This window comes from Malaclemys terrapin, chromosome 16 (genome assembly GCF_027887155.1).
Source record: "Malaclemys terrapin pileata isolate rMalTer1 chromosome 16, rMalTer1.hap1, whole genome shotgun sequence".
NCBI lineage: Eukaryota > Metazoa > Chordata > Testudines > Emydidae > Malaclemys > Malaclemys terrapin.
Genome location: NC_071520.1, coordinates 10,392,106 through 10,416,793, shown reverse-complemented (window position 1 = coordinate 10,416,793; position 24,688 = coordinate 10,392,106). Strand labels below are relative to the sequence as shown.

The 24,688-nt window shown below is 39.2% G+C and overlaps 1 protein-coding gene across 7 annotated transcripts in view; it reads left to right on the top strand.

The window, feature by feature from the left end:
* The window catches only part of CIT (citron rho-interacting serine/threonine kinase), an 89,036-nt gene that overhangs the window by 5,932 nt on the left and 58,416 nt on the right, over positions 1 to 24,688 (top strand). For 5 of the 7 annotated variants that reach the window (XM_054006943.1, XM_054006944.1, XM_054006942.1 and 2 more), the window contains exons 6-11: positions 14 to 107; positions 4,535 to 4,738; positions 5,195 to 5,348; positions 14,603 to 14,783; positions 22,427 to 22,532; positions 23,388 to 23,531. In XM_054006943.1, the coding sequence (XP_053862918.1) occupies positions 14 to 107; positions 4,535 to 4,738; positions 5,195 to 5,348; positions 14,603 to 14,783; positions 22,427 to 22,532; positions 23,388 to 23,531 (883 nt within the window). Of the gene's footprint in view, positions 1 to 13; positions 108 to 4,534; positions 4,739 to 5,194; positions 5,349 to 14,602; positions 14,784 to 22,426; positions 22,533 to 23,181; positions 23,250 to 23,387; positions 23,532 to 24,688 lie in introns of those variants that run through there. The other 2 variants (XM_054006946.1, XM_054006945.1) reach the window with 2 other exon arrangements.

Below are 24,688 nucleotides of genomic sequence, written 5' to 3'. Positions count from 1 at the left end.
TGCTTACTTACAGAGATATCAAACCAGAGAATGTTCTCATTGACCGACTAGGACACATTAAACTGGTGGACTTTGGGTCAGCTGCCAAAATGACAGCGAACAAAACGGTAATAAAGTGTATATAAACTTTGTCTATGTCTTGTTTGGATACTTCAGTCAAAAATGAAAACCGATTTCATGTCCGTTCCTGACTGTTGCTACTTTATTCTTTTGTCTTTCCCATCTAATATGGAGTATTAATGATAATACTTAATGCTTTTCATCTTTTGAAGTATCTTCCATTGCTGTAGGTAGATCTGTAAACAGATTAGCTTATACAGGTTTTCAGTTGTGGATAGGGAAAGGACAAATCTTTTACAGTGCTTCCCTCCTCATGGCACTAAGGCTGTGTTACAATGTGAATTCATACTTTAAAAGATCTTTGTAGCTATTGATTTTCCTTTATTTTTCTCTAAAAGGTATTTTGCACTGGTATCACAAGAGTTCCCACTAAAACATTTGAGTGGACAGTACTACTTGTACACATACTTTTCAGAAATCCAAGTTAAAAAATCACATGAAAGGGTCTAAGGGCTTTTTCTCAGGAAGGCCCTGACTCATTAACATACTTAAACATGTGGAGAACTTAAGCACTTGTGTAGTCCAATGAAATCCATTGGAACTATTTATGTAGTAAAAATGAAGTCAAATGAAGTAAAAATCTTAAATGAACCAAACTGTACTATAGAATTTATATGGATAGTAATTCCATGCTCTAATAATAATAATATAGCAGTAAGGATATACTACCGACCATCTGACCAGGGTGGTGATAGTGACTGTGAAATGCTCAGGGAGATTAAAATAAAAAACTCAGTAATAATGGGGGATTTCAACTATCCCCGTATTCACTGGGTATATGTCACCTCAGGGTGGGATGCAGAGATAAAGTTTCTTGACACCTTAAATGACTGCTTCTTGGAGCAGCTAGTCTGGGAATTCACAAGAGGAGAAGCAATTCTTTAGTCCTAAGTGGAGCACAGGATCTGGTCCAAGAGGTGAATATAGCCGGACTTCTTGGTAATAGTGACCATAATAAATTAAATTTAACAACCCTGTGGCGGGGAAGAAGCCCAACACTATAGCATTTAATTTCAGAAAGGGGGACTTAACAAAAATGAAGTTAGTTAAACAGAAATTAAAAGGTACAGCGCAAAAAGTGAAATCCCTACAAGCTGCATGGAAACTTTTTAAAGACACCATAATAGAGACTCAACTTAAATGTATACCCCAAATTAAAAAAACAGAGAACCAAAAACATGTCCCGTGGCTAAACAACAAATTAAAAGAAGCAGTAAGAGGCAAAAGGGCACCCTTTAAAAAGTGGAAGTTAAATCATATTGAGGAAAATAGAAAGGAGCATAAACTCTCTGGCAAATGAAGTGTAAAAATATAATTAGGAAGGCCAAAAAAGAATTTGAAGAACAGCTAGCCAAAGACTCAAAAAGTAATAGCAAAAATTTTTTAAGTATATCAGAAACAGGAAGCCTCCTAAACAACCAGTGGGGCCACTGGACGATCCAGATGCTAACGGAGCACTCAAGGACGATAAGGCCATTGCAGAGACACTAAATGAGTTCTTTGCATCGGTCTTCACGGCTGAGGATGTGAGGGAGATTCCCAAACCTGAGCCATTCTTTTTAGGTGACAAATCTGAGGAACTGTCCCAGATTGAGGTGTCATCAGAGGAGGTGTTGGAACAAATTGATAAACTAAACAGTAATAGGTCACCAGGACCAGATGGTATTCACTCGAGTTCTGAAGGAACTCAAATGTGAAATTACAGAACTACTAACTGTAGTCTGTAACCTCTCACTTAAATCAGCTTCTGTACCAAATGACTTGAGGATAGCTAATGTGATGCCAATTTTTAAAAAGGGCTCCAGAGGTGATCCCACCCATTACAGGTCAGTAAGCCTGACTTCAGTACTGGGCAAACTGATTGAAACTATAGCAAAGAACAAAATGATCAGACATATAGATGAACATAATTTGTTGGGGAAGAGTCAACATGGTTTTTGTAAAGAGAAATCATGCCTTACCAATCTACTAGAATTCTTTGAGGGGGTCAACAAGCATGTGGACAAGGGGGATCTAGTGGATATAGTGTACTTATATTTTCAGAAAGCCTTTGACAAGGTCCCTTACCTCTCTCTTAAGCAAGGTAAGCTGTCATGGGATAACAGGGAAGGTAATCTTATGGATTGGTAACTGGTTAAAAGATAGGAAACAAAGGGTAGAAATAAATGGTCAGTTTTCAGAATGGAGAGAGGTAAATAGTGGTGTCCCCCAGGAGTCTGTACTGGGCCCAGTCCTATTCAACGTATTCACAAAAGATCTGGAAAAAGGGGTAAACAGTGAGGTGGCAAAATTTGCAGGCGATACAAAACTACTTAAGATAGTTAAGTCCGAGGCAGACTGCGAAGAGCTACAAAAGGATCTCTCAAAACTGGGTGACTGAGCAACAAAATGGCAGATGAAATTCACTGTTGATAAATGCAAAGTAATGCACATTGGAAAACATAATTCCAACTATACATACAAAATGATGGAGTCTAAATTAGCTGTTACCACTTGAAAAAGAGATATTGGAGTCATTGTAGATAGTTCTCTGAAAACATCTGCTCAGTATATAGCAGCAGTCAAAAAAGCAAACAGAATGTTGGGAATCATTAAGAAAGGGATAGATAAAACAGAAAATATCATATTGCCTCTATATAAATCCATGGTATGCCCATGTCTTGAATACTGCATGCAGATGTGGTTGCCCCATCTCAAAAAAGATGTATTGGAATTGGAAAATTTTCAGAAAAGGGCAACAAAAATGATTAGGGGTATGGAATGGCTGCCATATGAGGAGAGATTAATAAGACTGAGACTTTTCAGCTTGGAAAAGAGATGACTAAGGGGGGATATAATAGAGGTTTATAAAATTGTGACTGGTGTGGAAAAAGTAAATAAGGAAGCGTTATTTACTCCTCATAACAGTAACTAGGGGTCACCAAATGAAATTAATAGGCAGCAGATTTAAAACACACAAAAAGAAGTATTTTTTCACACAACACAGTCAACCTGTGGAACTCCTTGCCAGAGGATGTTGTGAAGGCCAAGACACTAACAGGGTTCAAAAAAAGAAATAGATAAGTTCATGGAGGATAGGTCCATCAATGGCTATTAGTCAGGATGGATAGGGATGGTATCCCTAGCTTCTGTTTGCCAGAAGTTGGGAATGGGTGACAGGATGGATAACTTGATGGTTACCTGTTCTGTTCATTCCCTCTGGGGCACCTGGCATTGGCCACTGTCGGAAGACAGGATACTGGGCTAGATGGACCTTTGGTCTTACCCAGTATGGTTGTTCTTACGTACTTATAAGTCTTGCTGAATCATGGCTAAATGTATTTAAAGTGTGGATGAAGGTGGTATATCTTGAACTCTATTGATACTCCAGTTTTAAAAGAGTCATTGGAGTTAGATTCTGAACACATTGCTTTCTAAATGAATAAAACCTTATTTAGGTTAAGGTTTTTTTCCAAGCTGTTTCTAAATTTAAAATATTACATACATTTTAAGAAGTGAGAATTTGAAATTAAAATATTTAGAAGCTCTATTTATAAATAGAATATACATTTCTAGTCTAGAGTCTGCTTTTGTTGTGTATATTTGGAATTTATATAAAGAGCCTTTCTTTATTGTGATCTTCCCTTGTATACTGTACTTTTATATCATCCAAATCTTTCTTTTATCAGAGCCCCCGTACCTTCTTATTACCTTTCACGTTCACTCTTTTCTCCCTTTTTTCATGTCTTCTATTTCTTCAACCTCCTGGCTATTGCGTTGCTCTCCCCTGCTGTTTTGTTTCATCCTATGCCAGTAGCAGTGTGAAAATGACTGTAATTTTGATGCCTGAAGAACCTGTTCAGAGCACTTCAGAGACCAGGATTCCAGTAAATTTTAGTTTCTGGTGGCATACGCAGAATGGAATGGTAGGGGAGAATGATGGATGAAATGTAGGGCCAGGAAGTCATGCTGAGAAATGTTGATCCCTAAATTTCACTTGTGTATGAGAATTTAGCTATATACTCCCATTAATGTCAGTGAAAGTTGCATCACTGGGCTATGCATACCACTTAAAACATCAGAGGTTAGTGCATGTGGTACCTCATGCTCTTTAGAATGCAACATTCTAAGTCTTGGTTACTTCAGTTGTATGTGGTTTGTAGAAACAATTAGCTCTTTTAATCTGTGTTAACTCACTTCATGTGGTGAATAGTTTTATCGGAAGTTATTAATTTTCAGTTTCCCTAACACTGTAACTAACTCTATATTAATTATCTTGCTCTCTGATTCTTTTCTAGGAAAGCTCCTACTTGTAAACAGTGATGTAAAACCAGTTGCTTCTGTTCTTTATAAGCATGATGAAAAATTAATTTCAGTGCCAGGAAAATAATCAAGGGCAAGACTGCAACTTCACATGCAATGTCTTTATTTCCAGGTGAATGCCAGGCTGCCTGTTGGCACCCCAGACTACATGGCACCAGAGATGCTAACTGTTTTGAATGGGGATGGTAAAGCTTCACATGGCCCAGAGTGTGATTGGTGGTCTTTGGGAATCATTGCTTATGATATGATTTATGGAAAATCTCCATTCACTGAAGGGACCGCAACAAAAACCTTTAATAACATCATGAACTTCCAGGTAGAGAGGCCTTTCCTATATTTCAGGAAAAGAAGACTAGAACTAAAAATTCCGTTTTTTCTACAGCTGGAAAAAGGAGGTTCTAGATGTCTGTTATTTTGTCACATTTTAAGAGTTCTGTGAAACGTATTGAAAATGTTTCCCATATTCTCCTTGAATGTATGTCAATCATTTGACTATCTCAAGTTACTTCACTAATTATTATAAGAATTGTCTAAAAATAAGTCTGTGCAATTCATCAGTTAAGAAAGATTTCTCTGTGTCATGCCGTAGTATTGGTAAGATCTTCTTTGATGCACTGCAAAATTGGCACAAAGTATCTATTAGCAAAATACTTTCATTCCCATCTTGAACCTTAAAGTTTCTGGCATATCTCAGGTTAATGAAGATTTGAACCTAACAGCTTCAGATTCTGTTTTCCTACTGAGCAAAGAAATATTTTTATTTCAAATGCAGAGGTTCCTGAAGTTCCCAGAAGATGTGAAAGTCAGTAATGAATTTCTTGATCTGGTCCAGAGTCTGCTATGTGGGCTGAAGGAGAGGCTAGATTATGAGGGTCTCTGTTGCCATCCATTCTTCTCTAAAATTGACTGGAAAAACATCCGTAATAGTAAGCAGAACAATATTGTATTAAATATAGGTCCTTGATAACATGTGGGTATGAGTAAAATGAGTATTTGCTGAGTGTTTGAACTGATTGATCATTAAAAAAAGAAGCAGTACTGCATTATGGCAGCAGAAATGTTTTGAGGAATGATTGATTTATTCTGTTTTATGGCTAGGATGTGTTAATATACTGAATGTTATAACCTCACAGGTGAAAATTTAAGTAAAGAATGATATAAAATACAAGTGTATTCCTGCAACTCTTCCCCACTCCAGTCTGCCTACACCTTTATTTTGTTTTTGTTTTGTAGTTTATTCATCTTATTTCCTCTTACCACCTCATGATTCAATTTGTTATATGTGAATCATGCTCCTTTTACCTTCTGTTTGTAGTGACCTATGTCAGGGATGCTATAGGTATGGAGTTTGTGCTACTAGAAATTAAAATAGAACAGGGATTTCCAAAATTTTTCATAGTATGGATCACGTCTAAATAGAGATTTTCTTGTGGACACGCCTGTTCACAATTGTGCAGGCCACCTTCTCCCCTGGTGATAAACAGCCGTGTGGCAAATACTTTTCCTTGTAAACAATGCCTGTAATATTAGGAAAGTAATGCAATTTAGCTGCTGGAAATACTGAGGTGCCAGCACCACATGTGAAGCCAAGTACTCCATTCACCAGTGGTCCTTGAACCTCTGATTTTAGAATACTATTCAGTTATTTAAACTGTGAGATCCTTGGGGCAAAGACCATGTCTTCCTTACATTTGGTACAGAGCTAAACAGATTGGTTACTCTGATTATTAAGCATCATAAGAGTAGTCTAGATTCTATGATTACTATTCGGCTGAGACTGCCAGCCTCAGATGACTATTTGTCCTCTTACTTTGGGGATTCTCGGGTTGAATATTGACACTCTCCTTCTTTTCAGCTTCAAGAATCCTAAACTTTTAGAACAGCTATTCTATCAAAACTGTTGGTTGTTACCTTTATAATATCATTGAGTTTTGATTGAGAAGTTTCTTATTATTTCAGCATGTCTGGTGCAGATTGCGGCTCATGCTTCATCTTTCTCTTGAGCCATCTCTTAGTTCACCAGTTTTTGTTCTCGAGGTTCCTATATTGATTGAGTTTAGACCTTAATCTTTTCAAAGGTACCTTGGATGCTGTGGAAAATGGTGAATTGGAATCCATTCCAGTGCCACCTCGGCAATCTGCTTGTCTGGCATTCTGGAAACTGCCCAAGTTAGTTGGTGTTGCCTTGCCATTTCACAGAACAATGATGCTGACTGACTATTCAATTATTAGGCATTCTTGGGGTTCTTTTGAATGTCCAAATAGCCATGCAAGCAAAAAGAAAACCCTCCAAACCTATTTCCATCTGTAACTGACCAGAAGATTGTGCCCTAGTCTGTTAGATACAGACCTAGCCATGGTGAGATCAATACAGTTGTGACCTATAGGCTAAATTATTATGACTCATGTAGGAATGAAGCCATACCCCATGAAAAAGTTGTAATTGGTACAAAACACAGCAGTACTTCTTTAGCAACAGAATAAATACATCACCCTGGAGCTTTGCTCTCTTTACTTGTTCCCCATTAACTAAGTTTGTCCAGGTCAATGTCTGTCTTACTATTCAGAGCTGTCAGGAGTTAGCTTCCAGAAAGATTGCTGCTCTCTCCATCAGCTTGACTTCTCTTGACAGTTATGTTCAACTGCAGCAATGAAACTGTCAACCAGTAGTGGGATACTTGTGAGAGCAGGAAGTGGAACTTTCACAGGAGCTAGACATAGGCTATGGAGCTCGCTCCCATGAGTTGATGATCATGGACCTAACCACTTTCAGAATAAAATGTAAAACTTATTCCTTTGACATGTCTTTCACTAAATAAGTTCTATATGCGCGCACACACACAGAAACTCACCTATAAAACAATCCAAGTTATTTCTCTTTCAGGATGAGAAGGAAGAAAGCAATAGTGTTACTTGTAAGTATTTGGGAGGTACTCCATCACTGTTGTAACTGGGGCTATGTAGGCACCTAGATAATCAGCCTAACTCTACCCCTTTCAGCTGAAAATTTGTGCTGTTAATACTGACAAAAACAGCCTTTAACTTTTTGTTGTTATGGGAACTTATAAACCAATTATTGGTTTTGCATTTAAACCGTATCTTCTCTTCCCCTGAGATAGGCACTTCTATAAAGCTTCCAACCTCCATGGGTTCAGGCAGCAGGAATCTGAAGTCGGCTCCTAAATGTAGAAGTAGAATGCAGCACTAAGTCCCCCCAGGGCAGCCAGCTGAATCTGCTCCAGTAGGTGTTTGAAACAGCTTTTTGTTGTTAGTTTGCACCTTACTAGGAGCATACTAGTAAAACCTAATATAGGCTCTCTGCCCTGTATTTATTTACTTTTGCTGTTTACTGAAGTTTATTATTACAGAACATTCACTTCCTAAAGATTGCATGTTGATTTACTTGACATAATGTACTGCAAAAGGTTTGGATTGTGTATTTAGTATTTTACATAGAGTAAAAATTATATTGGTAGCCAGAATAATTATACTTCTCTGTCAGTTAAATAATAATCAGGGTTTAGACTGGAAAATTGAGAACATTGCTCTTAAAGTATGTTAAAAGAATCCAGAATAAGAGAGACGGAGGAAACTGGGTATGATGTGCTGCTTGCTTACTGGCCAGAAGATTTCAAGCTATCCAATAAGCTTTTCATAACTGTAGTTTCATGTTTTATTGTTTTTTAAAATCAGTAAATTACATTAGCCATTTAATTTGAATCTAAAATTACAAACGTAATCTTATGAAGTACAGTTGAGAAGTGGTCAGGAGGATTTTTACTTTAATCTAAATACAAAACACATAGGGCAAGGACTGTATTTCCTTTGGGGATTGTCCTGTAGTTGCTCTTTGGCAAAGTCCAAAGGAAAATGGTAGCAGTCATAGCAGTAACTAACAGTGCAGCAAGTAACAGAAGATCTTAAAGGGCAGGGCAGAATATTGACCTGTATGAAATTAATCCAAAGTTATCTGAGAAGAAAGGAAGGAACTTTACATCTTGGTGCAAAGGAAGGTGTGTGATAGAGAGCTGGAGACTACCTCTGGAGAAATGTCTTCATAAAAAAAAAAAAAATCCACTGTATTCATTCTTCCCAATCTGAGACGCCTGAGGTAGTGTCATGACAGAGGAGAGATCCAAGTGAACCCGGTGGTGCTGAAGCATTTCTTCTTCTCTGACTTGGCCTGAGGAATGATCTCATGGCTTTGGGAAGAACACTCTTCTTGTAAATGGCAGTGGACAATGTAGCTAAATACATAGTGATATTCCCCCCCCCCCATTATTGCTCTTTCATACAGCAAGCCAAATGTTTTGGCTATGTACCCCTCTTAGCAGAGAAAGGGAAAGAGTGCTCATATCAGAGGATTCCATAAAGGTTGGAGTAGCATTTGAATATGGGAAACTGAAAAGCAAAGGAAACTGAAGCAATTACTTGAGACTTTCAGAAGTACCCTTCTGATGAAAGATGATAGTTTAATAAGCAGGATAAAATGTTTAAGAATAGCAAGCAGAAAGTGAGTTGTAGAAAAGGTTAGTGGACAGGAGGAAACAGAACCAGGCAGAATATAGCAGAGAGATAAATGTGAAAACTACTTGAAAGGACAAATATCTTCCTGTTTCTCTTTGCATGGAGTTTGTATGATATTCAGGTATTTATGTAATGTAATTTTTTTCTAGAAATGGGGGTCTCAGGAACAGTTTACCAGTATAAGTGACTCCAAATCATGCATCCTTACAATATGATAGTCTATTCCAGGGGTAGGCAACCTATAGCACACGTGCCAAAGGCGGCACGCGAGCTGATTTCAGTGGCACTCTCACTGCCCGGGTCCGGACCACCAGTCCGGGGGGGTCTGCATTTTAATTTAATTTTAAATAAAGCTTCTTACACATTTTAAAAACATTGTTTACTTTATATACAACAATAGTTTAGTTATATATTATAGACTTATACGAAGAGACCTTCTAAAAACATTAAAATGTATTACTGGCACGTGAAACCTTAATTTACAGTGACTAAGTGAAGACTCGGCACACCACTTCTGAAAAGTTGCTGACCCCTGGTCTATTCTGCAAGACATACATTGTGGGAATGTCTCCCACAAATTAAATGTGGATAGCTGAATGTCAGGAACTTGTCGAACATGTAAGGCTTTTAAAGTTCACTTCAAATACTCCAGTATTGAGTTCATCTCATTTTTGAGCCCTCATATCTCCCAAATGCCTTTCACAAGGGTCCATAAGAATTTAGCTCATGGAATGCCTGCTTACTATCTGCATCCCTTTTCTGCATAGTCTCCCAGAGAAAAGATGGCTTTTTCACATCTAAAAGCAGAAAGACCCTGCTGAAATGTTTCTAGTATGACCTGAATTCTATTTGTCTGCTGCTGTATTGATGAGGGAGAAAAAACTTGTGTGTGAATGGGCTTAAGGAAAAATTAGGGCTTTTTGCCATCTACTATAGTGTCTTATAGCTTATAAATTTACTCACTTTTTGTCACATGGCACATAGTTCTCAAATTACTTATTTGCCTTCTTTTATATTATATGGTGATAACTATTACATTTTGTATTTTTTCACTAAGATATTGTTGGTCTTCAATAATAAAAAATACATGGTTTGTTTTTTCTTTTTATTAATCACCAGTTTGGTAGGCAGTAACTGAAGCCAACACAGATTTGGAGGGGCACTGCTGTTAACTGAAATAAGAATATATCTTGGGAAGATAATTGCCTTCAAACAATGGAAAAGATTCAAAAGTAGCTTCTTGTACAGTTGGTGAATATTGTTTATAGCTGGGATAGGCCTATTGTATATTAGTACTCATTGGCTACACTGATACTGACTTGGTGTGCCCGAACCCACTTATCCACTGACACTTTAAAAACTCTTGCACCCCCATCTGGGTCTATGCTGGTTATGTGATATGTATGCATCTCTTCACCTTTGCAACTGATACCTGTAATCCCTCATAAATCAAGCCTGATCCCAGATGCACAGTACCTTCCCTCTTAACTGTATATTTAATTTTTAAACATTAATTTTAATAACATTTTTATAACCTTTTGCAGTTAGGCGGTTCTAGATCAAATATTCTTAAAGATATAATTCAGAGCTGATGCTGTCCTTTGTTGGGTTTTCCATAAATATTACTGAAAGTACAAGATACTAATGCTCAATCTACTTGCCATTGGAAACGCAGTATACATTTTTGACAATGGGAAGAATAGGTTATATCATAGAACAAGACAAGATACATTTCTATTCTGTAGTTCCTCCAAATCCCCTAGTCCAGTAAGGTCTAGAAGAGGGGAATCCCAGGGAAATGCAGTATCCAATCTCTAAAGTTACATAGAAATAATTTGAAATTATGGAGTTGATTGTATTATTCCTTGAACTAGGCATAAATACACATATTAACACAGTTTAAAAACAGTTTTTCATTTAGTATAATTATAAAGATGATGATAAACTGGGTAATTACTGCAGTGCTATTTTTTTAATTTATCAGCATATGTCACCCCCTTACCTCCAGAAGTCATTCTTTAGAACAGATGGATGAGGGTTATATACCTCCTCCATAAGAGGGGTATCTGAGTAAGCAATTGATTCTAATGTAATGTGCAGTTCTCTAGAAGGCATTTAAATAATAAACAGCACATGTGGTCATTTGCAGCATATTACAGGCAGAAAATGATCCATGTATCAATCAGTTTTTATAAGATTGAAGTATCAGGATTAGAATATCCTGTTTGTAGCATAGTTTTGTCTCCTTTTGAATAAACCTGGAGAGGGAGAAAATGTGAATCTTCTGAGCAAATCTCTAGTTTTGCCAGATACAATGGCATGTATTTGCTATTCAGTTCCCAGAGTCTTACTATGATCTCTTTTAAGTGGTTCGTTTTTTTTTTTTTTAAGAAGCACTTGAGAATAGCCTCAATATGAACACGCTTACATCTTTGTATTCGCTAGTCTTCATCTTGTTATTTTGAGGCTACCATAATTATAGAGGAATGAGAATTCTCTGGTTTTAAACAAGAAATAATTGGCCAGTTCTGGTTACCCAAGGACCCTTTCATAGACGTGCATTTAAACCTTGTTAACCAACCAAATTGCTCCCTTTTCTCAGCCTGTTATATAAGCTGCACCAATTATTTTACAGGCAGTTTCAAGAGACAAGCAGGGGAATGCCTCAATCTCAGGAATAAAGGAGTCTAAAGACATTACCAAGTAATTAGTAAAACCAACCAAGCAAAGCAGATCTAGCATATCTCTTTCCAAGTGTGTCCCTTTTCACTCCTGTGAGTTTGTTCTCATTCAAAGTGGTCTGAAACTTACCTCTGAAGAAATTCATTTTTCCCCTTTCAGTCACTGTCAGCAGTTCTGATCCACTTGCAGCCAGCGGTGTGTTTGTTGAATGACTTTCTTTTTTCCCTTGCCATTGTTTCTTGATAGTAATATGGTAACAAGGTTAGAAAGAAGAGCTTCTCAACTGTGTTAGGTTGGTAATAGCTCTTCTCACATGCATGCCTCTCCAGGAGATGCAAAGCAAAGGGCAAATTCAGGTTTCTTCCCTTTCAGCTAGCGTTCTCTGTGTCTCTCTCCTTTGTGCAGAGCTTTTATTAAACATCAGAAGAAATTGCAGTAGAAAATGATGTGATATTAAAATTAGCTTTCTCTTTCTAGAAGTCCTATTTCCTTTCCATCTTTAGCTTTCTTCAACCATATTAAGATGTTGCTATTGGGTATTGTGATGTATCTTGTTCCTCCTTGCTTCCGTTGTTCTTCCATTGAGTGCTATTTATCTTTTATTGCTATACTTATTTTAAGCATATTTAAATTAGCTCTACCACTGTAGTCTGAGAGGGGACTTTTAGAAGATACTTATTAATGGTGAGAGGAAAGTTTCTTGCCTTTAATTGTAGTTGCCTGAGAATGGTTCCTCTGTAGATTCCCACTACTTTCTGATGAAAGGTGAGATTCTATCTCTCTCTTTATTTCTAACTTGAACAAATCTGTTAAATATTAAATGATACGGTCTTATATAGAGTTATAATATACACCTTCCTTTTCTGTTAAGGTATGTTTTTGGCTACTCTTACAAGAGGGGTTCTAGACTTTACCATATCAACTAGATAGTCTTCTCCTTCCTTTATTGCTCTGTCTCATCAATCCAATCTCTTTTTAAATCTTAGATGGGGGCAGGGGCAATAAACCTTTTAAAGGGTGCCCATAGGCCTTTTCATTCTGGATGCTGAAAATAAAATGTATTACCTATATTTCTTCCCTTTGCCACTCTTTAACTCTTAACTTTGCAAAGCATTTTGGGGTGCTATTTGTATGAAAAACGTTATAGCTAATGAAGTTGTATTGTAATCTATTGCTCCTGTGTTTGTGTGAGTGAGAGTGCTAGACAGAAGAGCTATAACTGGATGTCCTATTAAGAGAATTCAATCTGTAATAAAGTTCTCATCCTATTAAACGTTTGCAATTTTTTTAAACCAATAAAGTATCAGAACCTATTTGTTTGATATTGACAAAGAAGATTTGAATGCTCCAGAGACTGTTTGAAAAGTAATATAATTTCCTTATTAATGCATATTTTTATCTTTGAGTTTTTCATTCATCCTACTCCAATGTTCTTGAAACTATGGTATGTGAGCAGTAGCTTCCCAGCTTGGTGGACCTTCCTTCCTTTTCCTGATTTGGAAGCTGTGTCAGCATGGCTCCCTGGAGAGCCACTAATAGAGCATGCATGTATTGTTGCAATTTACTGATTTAAACAGGCAGATTTTTGCCTATGAATGCTGGTCTGGTGGTAGCTTGGTGTTGGTCTGCTGTTAGCTTATACACAAATTAGTGTAGAAAATTAAGAGTTAAAAATTGAGCTGTGAAAGGATTTGGCAACCTAGAGGGAGCTAGCAAGCTCCAGCAGTGACTCATTCTGCTTGTGTCAGTCAGATAAGCATCAGCATCTGTCACGAATACAGGCAGGTAGGGTTAAACTTAGAGCATGCACAGAGTGAGGAGCAGGGAGCCTGCACTGCAGGGGCTGTAATGTTTGTTCCCGGTTCTTCAATTCTCATCAGCCCTTCAGCTACAGGAGATCTATACTGGATCCATGGTAACGGTTTTAGCACACAACACTTCCATCAGTTTGTAACAATGGGCTGTGTTCTAGTTGCGGACTGAAGAGCTGTCTGCTTCATAGAGCAAAAAAGAGCTTAGTAGATTTGCAGGGAGTGAAGACCTGAATGATGAAATTAAAAAAAAAAAAAAATATTGGGAGGAAACATGCTTTTATGAGGTAGGAATTGCACAGCAAGCTTTTACATTCATTCTTTTCACACATGCAGCCAAACCAGCAGGGACCTGGGGTGCTACACATCATTTAAAAGAACTTATCCTTTTGTTTCGTTGCGTTAATTAAACTGCAGCAAATGTTAGAAGATGGGCTGAAATTAAACAACTGGTTAACAAGTTAAGATATTTTGATTTAAAAATTAGAGTAAGAAATAGATTATAATTCCTGCCATCGATACCTCTATTCAGATTGTATCGGAGCCAGACTGCAGTGGTGTCCCACCAAGAGTTCCAAATCCTAAGCAAGCTGTCTTGGGGAAGCAAATCTTTATTTCTTTTTCTCCCTCCTCCTAGACCTATTTGGGTTTAGTAGCTGCAGCATGTTGAAATCTTCCAGGAACAAGATACGTTTACTGATGGTAACAAGAACCAGAAACCTGGACTGGGGAGGCTGCTGGTAGAGGTGATAGGCAGAAATTATTCCTTAGCTGGCTAGCAAGGTAGCTGACTCTATTCTCATGAAGTAGTTTACTCCACTAATTTGGTGGCTTAGAGACATCTTTGTTTTTCTAGAAAAAACAGGAAGAAATAACCTGTAAATATGAGTCCAAAGCTTTTCTTAGCCTGGTGCCTTTGACTCAAAAGACCAGTTTAACCAGCATGGGAGACACTGTGCCTGCAGAATGGTAGCCATGTTGGTAGCTGAAGGGTTAATCTCTTGTTGCTGTAATACGATTTGAGAGCAGCAGCTCAGTCTGCTTGTGTTAGCAAGATTAAAAGCAGGAGCTGCAGTGCCATTGCAAGCATTGAATGAATGGGACCGTTGCAGAGCAAACTGTAGCTGAAATTTGTCTTTTCTCCTTGTTTTTTCCACCAGCTCCTCCCCCCTTCGTTCCTACCCTCAGGTCTGATGATGACACCTCAAATTTTGATGAACCAGAGAAGAATTCGCGGGTTTTATCCTCTCCGCGGCAGTTGAACCCAGCCGGCTTCTCGGGTGAAGATTTGCCGTTTGTGGGGTTTTCCTTCATCAAGGCTCTGGGGATCCTCAGATCAGAGTAAGTGGGAATTACTGTCTAAGTGAACAGGATCAGTACAAGAAAATCAGGGCTTGTACTGGGGAGGGGGTGGGGGAGGGGGAAAGCTGCTTTTAACTGGCCTGCGCTCTGCCGTAGGGAAGCTGACAGCTTTAGGCTCTATCTGTTGCTGCCGTGGGTTTGTATATTTAATATTGTTCTCTGGTTTTGTGTGGAAAATAAGGCTGGTTCTGAAACTGACATTGCTAAAATTGTGATTTGGTTACTTTGCATTAGTTGTGTTTGCTGTTCCCTGGAGAGGAGTGGGCAGTCTGATTTCTTTTTTTCCCAGGAAGAAGGAAAATCCTATGGAGTTCAGAGGCTGAAGTGGGGGTATGTTCTGTTAGGTCAGAAATGCAGAGACTGGTTGTCACGAAACTAGGGGTGGGTGTGAGGCTGAATCAGTGATCCACAGAGATGGAGCTCCACTAATCCAGAAGTGTGTGTTGATGGGTCAGTGAACCAGAGATAGAGCTTCACTGAGCTGGCGGTGTGTACTGCTCGGTCAAGTTAAACACTGAGACTGGGCATTGCTGTATATTGGATGTGTTATGGGGTCAGAGAGCCACAGACAGTGCAGGGGGTGAGGAACTGAGATCCATAAAAACTGGTCTTCATTTGGGAAGGAATTAGGGTTTCAGAGAGAGAACTGAGACAGGAAAAAGAAGCACGTAAATGGCATGGTGTAAACCTCTTTGACCTGGTGAGTCCTTGGTTCCTGGTGTTAGAGCTAATGAGAAAAGCATTCGTGCAGCACATCAAATTGAGGAATCCTTATTCCAGTACCAGAAGGCCGCTCAGAAATGCAATTCCTTTAGCTGGCTTGGTGACTCAACATGCTAAGGTATCATCTTTTAGTTTCAACCGTTTTCTTTCATCACTGAGATAGTCCCCATCAGGGACTTGACCCAGGTTTCATGCCTTTGTCATATTGGCTGTGATAGTTGCTTTTGGTGTTGAGTAAGTTGTTCGAGAGAGAAGCGTGGAACCAAATTTGGTGGTATTCTTGGCTGTTGCCTATATTTTGAGTCAAGGTTATATGATGTATAGGTCGGTGATCAGAAAGGGAGACTCCGACTGTCTTTAGTGACTGTCCCTCCTCACAGGTGTTGCCTTCATGGTTGGGAGGGAGAAGAAGGAGGTTATAATAATGGTTGAAAGATATGTTGGCTTTTAGTGAGATGTCAGTGGAAGTAGTTTTGGAGTTGGTAAATTTCAACTGTGGATACTTGGGGTTAAAATCTACCTTGAATTATAAGTGAAATGACTTATGGTGTCATCCTACTCCCTAGTGGACTGTTCTCCACATAACAAAACCAGAATGCCATTTGTGTAACTGTCAGTAGAGGCCCAGAACTTGATCTAGGTGTATTGCTAGAACTCTGTATGTATTGGGGTCCTGGTACTGGAAGTGTGGAGAGGGTTTATGGTTAAGTCTCAGGTGCACTGGCATATCTGTGTGATATTGGTTAAAGGCTGATCATAATGAGGGTGTTGCAGGTTGATATAGGTATGCACTGTCAAAGCTATGTTGGAACTGATTAGTGGGAGGTGGTGCATATAACAGTTAAGGATAACTGTTGAAGTTTTGTTTGGGTTCTAGTAGTGGAATAGCAAGGATATAGCAAAAGAGGGTCAAGATTAATATGTATTGGAGGAATTATGGGTAAAGTTGTGTAGAACTGCCTGATGCAGCCTGGTCTCCTGTATGTTTCTTCCAAAAGGAACCTAAGAAGATTTTGCTTATATTATAGGCTGAACTTTTATATTAGAACTAGATTTTCATAAATTCGTTCCTGGATTTACCTTTGGAAGTAAAGAACTGCATTTTGTTTTGAGGAGCAGCTGCTAAATATTGCAAGGAGTGGAGGGAGATTAGGATACATCAGTATTTAAACTAGTGCAGTGACTAGTGATCTCCTGAATCCCACTGCTAGGTTGGGGAATGAGGAAGATTTCTTTATAATTTATAAAGTGTCCACTGTGTGCTAGGTTCTTTATTGAACAAATAAGACACATTACCTGCCCTGGGAAGCTTAACAATCTAATTTTAGACAGGAGGCAGTAAATGAGAACAACAAACAGAGGGTAAGGCTTAAAAAATCATTTGTGAACTTGCTAGTAGTAAGTGGGGTGCTTCCTCTAACAAGTGTGAGGTACTAACTCACCAGTGCAGAACTTACTGTCATTTAAAAACTAATTATAATTCTTATGGTTGCTAAGTGATGTCAGGCTGGTTTCCTGTGTTTGCAAACTGATAGCTCTAGTGCCTTTGTTGCTGCTCACAGTTTTTTGTGCAGCAGCAGTAGATGGTAATTAACAAGGTCCCTGTTACTTTCACTACATCTGGGATGTATCAGGTTAGGTATTTTCAGTAGCCATAGGGAAGTATTAATGCCATTGTACAAGGCACTGGTAAGACCTCATCTGGAATATTGTGTACTGATCTGGTCACTCATGTTCAAGACAGATGAATTCAGATTGGAATGGGTGCATAGAACGACTGCTAGAATGGTTAGGAGAATGGAGAGCCGGTCTTACCAGAGGAAACTAAAAGAGCTGGGCTTGTTTAGACTAGCAAAATGAAGGCCGAGAGGGGATATGTTTACTCTCTGTAAATACATTGGGAGGTAAATGCCAGGCAGGGAGTAGAGCTATTTAAGCTAAAGGACACAAGAACAAACGTATATAAACTCACCATGGATAAATTTAGGCTGGCAATTTAGAAGAAAGTTTCTAAACATCAGAGGATTGATTCTGGCACACCTTTCCAATAGGACTAGCTAGTTTAATATGGAGCATGATAAGTTTATGAATAGGATTATATGCAATAGTAGGGACAGGGCTTGATGACCCAGGAGGTCCCTTCCAGTCCTATGTTCCAGTCAGAATCTAGTGGGCCGTAGCCAAACTGCCAAGAATCATGTTACTTTCACATTGCTGCCGCTGGTTGGCAAAGCCTTGAGAAGCAACAGCGCAGATAGGCACTTGCATGATTCATGGGTAAGGAGGACTCCCAAAAAAGGAAGGACTAGGGGGTAGAGCAGACCTCTCTTCATTCTCTTTTGCCCCAACTCTTACCCTCCTTAAGCCAATAAGAGACTGGAGAAGTGTGAAGAGAAACTTGTTCTTCCAATTTATCAGACACTTACTAGCTAGAGGTAAGGCTGATATTAAAATGAGGAATTCTCATGTTTGGTGCAGGTAAGCATCTTCCCCCTCCCCAGCAACTGAGGTTGGGAGAGGAGCTGACCTTGTCCACCAGTATTTTACCCCAGAGTTTGCTGGTGAGGATTTCTTCCTCTGTTGTTTTTTGTATTGACCTCTCTGGCTGGTAAGTTGAATCTAACAGCTGGTAGGTTTCTGTTCCAGCCTTTGTGAAGGGAGAAAAAAGGAAAGGGAGAACAAGATTTTGATAATATTCTGCTGTTTCAGTTCACTGCATTCACATCTTGATGTTTGGTTTTTTCTGTGTTTTAGGATGGAGGAGGCATTTGAGAGGGAGCAGAAAATGGAAAGGCTGGAGGAGTGGAAGGGTAGAGATGGAAATGAAGTTAGAGAATAGAGCATGAGTAAGGATATGATTTGGTCACGGATTCTGTGACTTTAATTGATCTCCATGACTTCTTCGACTTCAGCTTCAGCCCCGTGCATGGCAGGACTTGGGCTTCCGTGATGTATTGTTTATTGCCTGCGTCCTGTCCATGACTTTTACTAAAAATACCTGTGACACAATCTTAGCCTTAAGCATGAGGCATGGGAAGGGGGAGTATGGATATGTGTAGGGGCCAGGATTAGGACAGATGGTACCAGCAGCTATGAGAAGGAAGAAGCACAGGTGAATTGGAGGCTTATGAGATTGGGATAAAAAGATGAAGTAAGAAGATAGGAACATATGTAAAGATACAGTGCATGATAGAGGATGAGCTGTGAACTTGCCATTCCCTTTTGGTTAACCTCTAGCTTTTTCTGTAGCAATTCTTACTTGGAAAGATTAGGACAGGAGGAGCCCTCTGATATCCAGCACTTCTGCACCATTCCCTACAGTCCTTCTGGGAGAGGTTCTGCCTCTACTCTCTATGAATTACTAGGTAATCAGCCTTAAGCCAATTCATTTAAATGATAACTCAAGGAGGTAATTTTCCTCTTGAAAATAGATTAGCACAGCTAGTGTGGTTAGCGTTTTCTACTGTAGATTTGACCAAGACTTGAGGTTTTTTTATATCCCCCTTCATTCCTGTTTTTTATTTACATGAGTCGATTCCCTTTTTTGTTGTTCATTTCTTCACACCTTAGAGGAAATTGCAGACACTGAGAAAAGTGACCCTTGGTTTAATGGTTAATTTAATTAAATATTCTGAAATGGCACCAGTTGAGTGATATGTTTGCATGGTAGCTTTTGCTGTCAGATTGAATGTGTTTAACTTCTGAGATAACTCTGAATGAGGGGGTATGTAACAATGACACTACAGCACACATCTTGTCATAAAATCCTTTGGGAGTTTGGATCTCCGTGATAAGGCTTCTGATGGATTTTAAGCATCCCCGTTCTCTTGATGACTCTCTCTTCTTGAGACTTAAAAAGGAGGTAGGGGTACTTACGAAGCAGCCTTAGTAGAGTTTGCATGAAAGGAGGAATTAGCTGAAGTGGACACTGCCAAACTCTTGTGTGTGCCTAATGCAAATCCAGTATATGGAGACCAGCTCGCTTTGGGGTTGAGACGTACTGATTGTCATAGCAAGAAAAAATTGCCATAGTTAGCGCGCACAGTTTTTTAAGGGATCTTTTTTATTTTGAATGGGAGGGAAAGATTGCAATGTATTTCTTCCCAAACATCACACCTGAGAAGCAGCTATCTCCAGAGATCAGTTAATGACATTCCAAACTTTGGCTGGGGGATCATTTAAGAGTAGCAATACACCCCGTTCCATCCCACCACTCCATTGCTGTGTGGTGTGCTTTCTTCCTGGGTCCCATACTGTTGTTCCCTGTGTTGCAGTGCAGCTAGATGGTTTGTTGGCTCTCCAGGCAAAATGTTTGAATTGCAAAATGGTGTGTACAGTATTATGAGCCTGTTCCCTTCAAAAAAACAAAAAACGCACGCCAGGATGAAACAGGAACATTTATAATGAACCAGTGGGGCAAGTGTCCTCTTTCCTATCAGAACTAGCTAGAATCTGCTGAGCAGTGCCTGTGGGATGAGCAGAAAACTAAAGTGCGATGATTAATATTGTGGAACTATGATTATTTTTAAAAAATGGCTTGCTGAGCTCATTTAGAGATCTTAGAAGTTAACATTTTAATATAAAAAACGTGTCAAAATTATCATTACACATTTGCAGTTATTTTTATATTGATAAGAATTACATTTTGAAGCAGATTCCTTTGCATCTTTTTTAGTTAATGTGATCTTTTAATTTTTATTTCTAGGACTGTTTTTTCTCACCTATCCATTTTTAGCCTTGTTTGTACGCCTGTCTGTGATGGGATTTAATAAGTATTTTTCTCTGATGGCTGCTTGTTCTCTGGAGGAGTATAGTGATGTTTTGATATATTGACTTTTAAAAACCATAATCTGGGGGATAGGGTTGATTAGACCAGTTAACCAATTTGAGTGTTTAACCACTGCATTCAATTTTAAGTTTTATTCTTCTAATAAATCCTCGTTATATCTTGTCATTTGATATGTGGGTTTCATTCTTCAAATAGGCTTGTTTCTTTGTTAGATTTTTTTTTTTTAAATGATTTCATTATATTAGATATTTCTACGCAGGTTGGGAGTGGTGGGCTCTGCTATACTTAGGTTAATATCAGGATTGCATTCCAAATGGCTTTAGAAGGTGGCACTCATTAAAATCTGTTGTTCCATACATGCTGCTGCAGCACAGTTTTATAAAGTCCATTTCTTTTCATGTGTGTGACTAATACCCTCTGTGTGTATTTGGACTTGGGAGTGCGTTTTCTCAGAAAATGGTGGTGGTAAAATCAAACTTTCCTTGGTGTAAGGAGAGACAGTGCTGCTGTGTGTGGGTGTGTAGCTATGTGCAAAGGGCTGCTCAAAGCTCATTTCTCTCCGTGGGGATAACTGGCTGCATACCAAAGCTGTGGCCAGGAGAAGCCGGCAAGCAATGTGTGGGCAGACTGCATGTTCTTTTATTAGCACCTTCATTGTACTTTTAAAATCTCAACTAACAATGAGCTCTAGGCTTCTTCTGTTAAAACTGGTTCCCTCATTAACTGCTTAACTACCTAGTTGGAATCACATTTTGCTACAGGGAATTGTTTCTGTCGAATGTGATTTTTGTCTTTTAATTTTTTTGTATAATTTGAGATGCATATTTAAGCAGGTAATAGTTAAAACATCTGGTTTAAGAGTGCAAAACACTAACATATGCTCCAAATCACGAATAGTCACTTCTAATGCTTTTCTAGAATCAGTTTAAGCCAAGGGTTCTCAAACTTTTTTTTTTTTTTGCTGGGACCCCCTTTGTAAATATTTCAGGTTTTGATGACTGCCCCCCCAAAAAGTGATGACAACCCACCCTTATCATGCCATCATTACTTCTGCACTGCTGCTGGCTGCGGCATTGCCTTCAGAGCTGGGTGCCTGACTCTGAAGGCAGCGCTGTCGTCAGCAGCAGTGCAGAAGTAAGGGTGGCATAGTATGGTATTGCCCCCTTTACTTCTTCACTCCTGCTGGTGGTAGCAATGCCTTCAGAGCTGGGCGCCCAGCCAATAGCCGCCACTCTCCAGCTGCCCAGCTCTGAAAGCAGGTCAGAAGTAAAGGTGACAATACCATGACCTCCCCTACAATAGGTTGCAACCCCCTTTGGGGTCGAGACCCCCAGTTTGAGATGTGCTGGTTTAAACCAACGTAAATGGTTAACTTTATGGGGGGTAAAGAACCCAATCAGAGAGAGTGCTAAAAAAATCTAAATGCGTTCCTCAATTTCCTGGAGTCAAATTTCAATGAATGCTACGGTTAAGTAGATTTTTCTCAGGAGACGCAGCTTATTGGTGGAACTTTGAGATCTAGAAATGTGGCTAATTGTGTCAGTGTGGATGAAATAGAGAAGGAGTGTAGAGCTGGACTGGGAATGTTTCAGTAAAATCCTGAGATAGCAGAGACCAAGTTAATGAGCAGGTGCTTCAGCTCACGGTTGTTCAGAGTTTGGCACCTTTGAGTTTTCAGTTGCTTTTCTAGTACTGTCTGCTTTTGTTTTTGAAACCTGTTTAACAGTAACAAAATATAACAGACAATGAATTTTCAGCGAATTATTTAACTTCTTGAATGGTTAAAACCAATTTGACATTTGGCTTTTTAACACCTGCAAGGAGCATCCAGAAATGCTTTCTGTGTCACATTGTTTGATATGTATTTAAAACTTACTGTGTAAATGAAAGTACTAATCTTGTAACCAGGAGAGGAGCTGACATGGTGGTTACTAATGACACACAATGTTGATTGGCCTAACCTAGTAGCTATTACACCATATAGTTTGCCTCATCTTTCCTCCTAGTTTAGCCCAGGATAACTACCCAATGATCTGACCAAAGTTGGTTAAGTGGAGAGTCCTGTACTGTTTTGCCTATATTTATGTATTATTTGGCTTTGTTCTTTTAGGTCTGTTATCTCGGGGTTGGACTCTCCAGCTAAGATCAGCTCCATGGAAAAGAAACTCCTTCTAAAGAGCAAAGAGCTGCAGGACACCCAGGACAAGTGTCACAAGGTATTTATTTATGTGAGTGGCCTCCCTCATTGCTCCAGGAATCTACAACCAATGTATGCCAAGGGATCTGTCAGATGCTGCTGATCGTCCAGATCTGTGATGGGCAAAGTTCTTTTCCTTCAGTGAAGTGGCTTCCTGATCAGTACAGAAGAAGATGAATTTAGGCCATGCCTTTGCTGTAGATATGTTAAACTTAACAAGAGGAGGCTCTGGATTTTAAAAAGCCCTTTTCTCACCATGACACAGATGACTGCTTCTTCCACCATGCAGCATTTACTTCTCATCGGTTGCAGAGTTGCTGCATTTCTGTTCTGAGTGATACAAAGTCTCTTTTCCTAGTCCTTCAGCTTCTACTTGTGTAACTGTTGCCATTTCATTGATTATGGTGAACATCTTTTAACAGTTGCTGTTTCTTAGTAAAGAGAACTCATTGGAGTCTATAAAAACTCAAGTGTTGTTTGAGACTTTTATGAGAGTGCAATTATTTGTCTCCCTGTCTTGTGCTGGATTTGACCATTTCTTCCTGCAAGGAGATGGGGGAGATCCATCCTCTGGTCCAACATGGATTTAGGATAAAGCTAAAGTGACCCATCTCTGCAAAACCAGAGATGACTGAAGAATGACTGAATATGAACAAGCAGCTTGAATGAATGGGGTGACTTAGACTTACTACCTGTCCTTGTGAAGAACTGTGCATTCCCAGGAGCAGAGACAATGGTATTGGAATTTAAATAGCATCTGGAGAATTATAATTAGGAGTCTCTTAGAGACTGAAATTCATCACATGTGGTGCGTTGAAATTAGCAACTGACAGAGCTTTGGAAATGCTTTTTAACCTTTCAATGTTTGTTACAGATGGAGCAGGAAATGACACGATTGCACCGGAGGGTGTCAGAGGTGGAGGCTGTACTTAGCCAAAAGGAGGTGGAACTGAAAGCCTCTGAGACCCAGCGATCCCTCCTGGAGCAGGACCTGGCAACCTACATCACAGAATGCAGTGTGAGCCTTTACCCTAGTCCTTTTCCCTCTGAAGGTGCAATTTCTGATGGTCTTTAGCTTTCTGTTCCATGATGGTCTTGGTGGTACATATACAGTAAAGAAAGAAGATAATGTGGAAGAGGAATGGTTGTCTATTGAAATCGGAGCAGTAAATTGTTTGCAGAGTATTGAAGGCTTGGTAGATATGGGTTTGTTCAAACTTTATTCCTTGGCCTATGTGCTTACAACATCATTCAGTAGTAATGGTAAAGGAGCTAAAACTGTTGTCTTGCTCACAATGAACTACACCCTGGTTCTCTTCTTGTCCTAGTAGCAATACTGTACCGCTTTTGGGTTCTGATCTTGAGAGACTTCAGAATGAAAGCAAGGTGGGGCCTATTCAATACTTAAAGGAAAACCTCAAAGGACAACAAAGGTGTTTCAGGACATGATGGTGTTGACTCAATGTGACATTCTGAGTTTGTACTGCTCCAATTCCCCAGGGTAGTGATAGCAATGTGTTTGTGGCAAGCGCTGTTTTTCAGATGGGATATAAAAATGAGGCCCTTAAAGATATGTATTTAAGATCCTTTGTCATTTTTACAGGAGTGGGGATGTCTGCCCTGTTGTCTTGGCAAAATTCCAATGAGGATGTTTACGCTCTGCCTACTTAAATAGTGTTTATATTTTCAATTGGATGTGGTATTTTTCTGTCCTCCTTCCCCTTTCTCACCAAAACCCAAAACTCTGTCTATGTAGCATGCCAAGACAGCACTCTATCAGTGGCTGCTTTTCAGTGGAGTGTGAAGCATTTCCTATAGAGTGTAACTTCATTTATCCAAATAGAATGGGGAACATGAATTTATCCGGATAAATGGGAGGCTTTCAATGCAATAATGCACAGCAGGAGGTGCATCTGAAGCTGGGTTGAACCATCTGGATATACTATTTTCTATTGTATGAACAACATTAAAAAGTTTTGGATCCTTCTGTATGAAAAATGATGTACTCATTAAGTAGGTGACATGAGCATTTGTCTAACTTGAAGTTTGTAAGCAAAGGTTTTGCCGAAACCTTGAAACAATAGTGCTGCCCTTTTCTCTTTAAAGTTTAAAAAAGAATAAAGGACATAACTGAGTTCAACAGTGGGGAGAAAAAATAGCAAGTCATGGTAGTAA